Source organism: Lathyrus oleraceus, chromosome 7 (genome assembly GCF_024323335.1).
Source record: "Lathyrus oleraceus cultivar Zhongwan6 chromosome 7, CAAS_Psat_ZW6_1.0, whole genome shotgun sequence".
Lineage (NCBI taxonomy): Eukaryota > Viridiplantae > Streptophyta > Magnoliopsida > Fabales > Fabaceae > Lathyrus > Lathyrus oleraceus.
In genome coordinates, this window is record NC_066585.1 from 337,920,820 (window position 1) to 337,926,254 (window position 5,435).

Consider the following 5,435-nt stretch of genomic DNA (forward strand, 5'->3'; position numbering starts at 1 on the left):
TGATTTTTAAAAAGACTAAAAATTTAAAAAAAATATCAAAATAGAGAGATCAAAACTACAATTAAATTTAAATCTTATTATTTTTTATCATGATAGGTAACCGTAACTACCATATCAACATTATATGGTAATTTCATATGAAAAATAGGTGTTTGTAGGCAATTTATTTCATAGATTGTTGTTTTCAAAGTAAGGGACTAGAATGTAGGTAGTAATAATTTGGCTTGTACATTGGTTCTGGTGGTAAGTGTGTCGTGAGATATCATAAAATGGGATAATATTACATGGGAAGGGAGATAAGGTTTTGATATTAAGAACTCACCCCTATTGTCATACGACAGTAAAAAAATTGGTAAATTTAAGAACTTTTGAACAATATTGATGTAGATAAGTTTTAATATCCTATTATCGAACTTTTAATTAGCTACAAAAAATACAAAGATGACCCCGATTTAAACATATTCTTGCCACCAATTTTGGTTTTGGTTGGATTCGAATCCGTTTTGCTGATTAATCAAGTACAACAGTGCATCAATTCTCCCCAAATATCATACGATAGAGTCATACAACCAGAAAACTACAACAACCAAAGTCTTTTCCTACCAGATGGAGTAAGCACTATACTATAATGTCTATCATGAACTTTAATAGATAGAACATATCCTAACATAACAAAAAATGCTTCTAAGGTTTTGCTGATCTATATATAGTAATAACTAACCATATGATCTTGTTTCAAATTAGCATAATCATAGGTTAAAATCCAAAAAGAAACAATGGCAATTAACCTGAGAAGCAGAACTGCTTGATTATGAGGACTCTTCATGATAAAGGTGGAGCCCCAGCCCAAAGCGCGCACAAGCTCTTCGAAAAGCCATTGCTTCTGCCTTCTGTACTGGATCTCCATAGCTTGTATCATCTATTGAAGCAGTACCAGTTGATTCCCTAAATATCTAGAAAAATAAATCGAGTTAAGAAGTGAATAAAGCAGAATCGAAAATAATCTATAAACAGAAGAAGAGTAGCTAACAAACAACCGAAGTCTGTTTGTCTCGTTTTCTGACCCAATCGCCACTGTTATATTATATCTAAACCATATTTAAATATAGCAGTCCAGAGACTTCAATAGCAGTAGCATAAAGTTGAAACAACAAGGATTGTAAATGAAGTTAAGAGAAAAAGATGCAAAAGCAATCTGCAGTCATCATATTAATGTAAATTTTGTTGTTGAGCAATAAAACTTCTAAGTATCTGTTTGTTTCCACAGTGGAAAACTGGCAGACAGGCGTATGGCCCATAAGCTAAGAATTCCAGCTTCTTAAAACACGTGGAAATCGCATTGCCACATGATAAAAGTATATCTAACGCCAAACAAAACATGCTATAAAACTCTAATTTATCCAAGTTTAGCTCCACATACCAGAATGCTTAACAATTCTTATCCAAAAGTTGAAATAGCATATAGCAATACAACTTCTAAAGCTCTTATTTATCTCAGGTTAGCTCCACAGACAAGAATGCTGAATAATTCTTATCCTAAAGTTGAAATGGCGTATAGCAAAACAATTTCTAAAGCCCTAATTTATCTCAGTTTAGCTCCACCAACAAGAATGCTGAATAATTCTTATCCTAAAGTTTAAATAGCATATAGCAATACAACTTCTAAATCTCTAACTTATCTCAGTTTAGCTCCACAGACATGAATCCTGAATAAAATCCTATTCTAAAGTTGAAATAGCATATAGCAATCTACATATAAATGTAAGTTTTGTTGTTGAGCAATACAACTCCTAAAGCTCTAATTTATCTAAGTTTAGCTCCACAGACAAGAATGCTGAATAATTCTTATCCTAATACACTATCCCGGTGAGTCAAATACTTCCGCATGTTTTCAAGACTCTAAGGACATAGCTAGCTCAAGATTCTTTTATTCTGATTGCTGATTAGCTTTCTTAGCATCTCTTAATATTTTCAGTGGTTTCCTGTCTTGTAAATATTTGAGAATCAATGTACTGATGTAAAATAAAAGATTCAATGAGTTAGGTAAGCTATCTAATTTTTTTATCATGTTTAAGGATCCATAATCAAGTTTCAATCACATGAAATGTCAAGTATAAGTAATAACTTATTAGTGTATGTTTGGACAAGCAATGGATGAGGTAACAGTAAATCCCAATGTCAAGAATAAAGATTACAGGCAGAAAACTATCCTCAGGACACATTGCTGTCTCTTAACTTCTAATCCAAATAAAACTGTGAAGTCAAGTTGTACATAACTTGATGATTCTACACAGAGCAGATGCGTCCAAGTCACAATTTTGCACCTAATATACAAAACCAAGAATTATCTAACCACTATGATCTATTATGACAAACTAACAATTAGTAATTTGAAAATACTAGTTCAAAACCAGGAGAAAGTCATGTTTATTGATAGACATTAACAAAATTTCAAGAACTCTTTCCCGGAATGCATAGGTATGGGTGTGGCCCGTGTGGTACTGGTAGCATATAAGATTGACATTTTTTGAAAACCAAGATATGGGTACATCAATGTAAAATATAAAAGATAGGATTTATTTTATTATAATATAATATGAACAAGCTAAATAGTTCGAGTGCCAACGAAACATCACACCAAAAATGCTATAGTTGTTCAACAACTCAATCTTAACATAAATATACAAATCACCCTCTAACAATAATATATTATCAATAACAACTCAATTTATTCCACACCATCCATTCTAAACTTTCTTTCGGCCTATTGATGGGATATAACATCTTTTGGCCTATTTATTGGATATAACATCTCACATCCTCACTAACTGGAAAATTAACGGACCATCCAGCTATAAGGGGGTAAGTGAACAAAACATATGCATTTAATGAAAATGTACAGAAATAGCATGAATGAAGAATCCAATTCCAGATCAATCTCCTACCAAGACATATTAAGTAGTAAAACATTAAACAACACAGGCGCAATCCGCCTTTTTGAGACAGTAAAATGTTTGAGTTAATCAATAGATGCTTAATGAATAACATATTAGCACCTCTAGAGAACTAGAAATGAAAATTGGTCAATTGTTGGTGCAACAAAGATCTTGAGTTTATCAATACATGCAACAAAACAACAAATCAATGAGATGAAAACATAAATCTTAGCGAGGGGAAATTATAACAAAATAAAAATAAATAAAGATAACAAGAAAAAAATAAAAGGAATTTTCTTCTAATTTAGGTTGGGTTAACTCAACTCAACCTCACAGAATTGACTTGTAAGATGAATGGTACCCACCAGTTATAACTACTACTATTAAGATCATATAATAATTCAATATAAGACTCTCATCAGAGTTTATTATAGAGTTTAATAGTATACTCCAAGGTACCATTTATAGCTTACAAAAAAAACTAAATTCCAAATAGCAAGAAATCAAATTTTAAAAAGTCAATGTTAAATTTTCCCCAAAAATATCATGAACACTTGTAAAAAGAAACCTCGCAATAAAATAAGAGTATCCAAGTATGAAAGAAATCTCAATAGTCAAGACACTAACTATGGCTTTAATATGTAAAGACCAATAAACAAAACGCAAGTACCTACCTCGGCATCAGTCCCATAAAGAGTAACTCGGTAAACCACAGAAACAGACTTGGCATCAGCAGAATAGGTGATATTCCGAACCTCACCAGACCACTCTAGTATAAAATAAACAAATAAAAATAAATTAACTATTCAACATTGATACACAATTATTAGCATAAATAGAGTAAATACTGAACTTGGTCCCTGAAATTATAGAACCATATCAACCTAGTCTCCTAGGTTCAAGAGATAGTAGGCAATGTGACAAAACTCTGACTCTACTAAACATTGATAACTTAAGGCTATGTTTGTGGAATGGAGCAGAATGGAGTGAAGCAGAATGAAGATTTCATTCCATTGTTTGGAAACTTTAGGACAGAACAAGGCAAGTTCTTCATTTTGCCCAAATCGAAAGGGAAGAAACATGATGGTAAGTGATGGAATAGAATGGAATGAAATTCATACCACTATATTCCGCACTGCTCCATCCAACTTTAAATGATCCAACCAAACAATGGAGTACCCACTCCATTCCATCTCATACCGCTCTGCTCCATCCCATTTCATCAATCCAAACAAAGCCTAAGAAAACAATTAATTACATAAAATCTTTGAATTAGTTGGTCTCCTCAATGGTGAGACTCTAGCTCCACCACTGCCATTACAATAACAATATTTCATTATAATCCTTACAGTTACAAAATGTTAATCAAATTTATCCTTTTGTTGATATTTGCACAACTATAAGTTAGTAATGTCAGGGATGCATTTAAAACTAAAAAAACACAACTCATTGATAATACAAATGAGTTGACATAGTCCTACCAATCAAAAAGAATAGAAAAATGTTAATATAGCACTACAATTTCAAGCACTAAATATTGACTCGAATTAAAAGGGAACATGAATAAATACCTGGAGCGTGCAAATTCAAAACACGGTTCACAACGTGCCTGCAACAACAACAACAATAAATAAATAACAATATGAATATAGAGACAATGAAGGTTTAGTTTGTTAGGGTTAGGGTTAGGGGAAAATACCAAGGAATGTATCTAATATGAAACCCATCTTTCTCAATGCGAGTTTTGACGAGGGAATCGGGAACTTTCTTGTTCAGCTCCTTCAGTATTTCGGACAAAGGTCTGCAAATTCCTGAAGTTGGTACATCGTCAGAAACTTTGTCTAACTCTGATGATGTTGATGAATGGTTCAACTTTGAATAGCATCGATTTTGCTTTAAATGATAACACAGTGTTCTTAGGTGATTCAATTTTAGGGACGAAGAAGAGAGTGATGATGAAGCCATTGAAATGAGTCAAACGGTCTTTGAATTTCAATTTTGATGTCAAATAGGCTTAAATACCGTTGTAATCTAAAGGGCCTTGTTTTTCTTTAAAAAAATGGGCTGATTTTTCCATATTTTTTTTTTAAAAAAGGGCTGATATTTTCATAACTCTTTAATGGAGTATTTAACTTGTCATCCCTAAATTATATTGTAATTTTAAAATTTCAAAAATATTTTTATAATTATTTATCAACTAAATTTTACTTTTCTTCCAAAATTTTCACTCTTATTAATATACAAAAACAAAAATTTTAGTAGGACTATCGAAATTTCCGATATGTAAATTCTCACATTTATATCAGAAATTCTAAAATTTCTAGTAAAAAATACCAAAAATTTCAAAATTTTATGGTAAAAAATATCGGAAATTTCAAAAAAATTTCAAAAAAATACCAAAAATTTCAAAAATTCCAGTAAAAAATAAAAGTTTCTGCAAATTTAAAAATTTACTGTAAATTTCTAAAATTTTCGGTAAAAATTTGTAAATTTGTAAAT

At 31.4% G+C, this 5,435-nt stretch overlaps 1 protein-coding gene across 1 annotated transcript; it reads right to left on the bottom strand.

Moving 5' to 3' along the window:
• Positions 1-510: 510 nt before the first annotated feature.
• LOC127106504 (DNA repair RAD52-like protein 1, mitochondrial) lies at positions 511-4,950 on the bottom strand. Its single transcript, XM_051043791.1, has 4 exons — positions 4,636-4,950; positions 4,508-4,545; positions 3,611-3,705; positions 511-953 (listed from the first exon to the last, which is right to left on the bottom strand). Exons 1-4 carry the CDS (start codon positions 4,899-4,901, stop codon positions 810-812), a joined length of 543 nt encoding a protein of 180 aa, XP_050899748.1. The 5' UTR covers positions 4,902-4,950; the 3' UTR covers positions 511-809.
• Positions 4,951-5,435: the final 485 nt, after the last annotated feature.

Bases quoted from the DNA above. Each gene is read 5' to 3' on its own strand.
- LOC127106504 (XM_051043791.1), bottom strand. From the start codon at position 4,901: ATGGCTTCATCATCACTCTCTTCTTCGTCCCTAAAATTGAATCACCTA. The intron at 4,546-4,635 runs GTATTTTCCCCT...TTGTTGTTGCAG, and splicing joins CATATTAGATACATTCCTTG to GCACGTTGTGAACCGTGTTT. The intron at 3,706-4,507 runs GTATTTATTCAT...ATTTTATACTAG, and splicing joins TTTGAATTTGCACGCTCCAG to AGTGGTCTGGTGAGGTTCGG.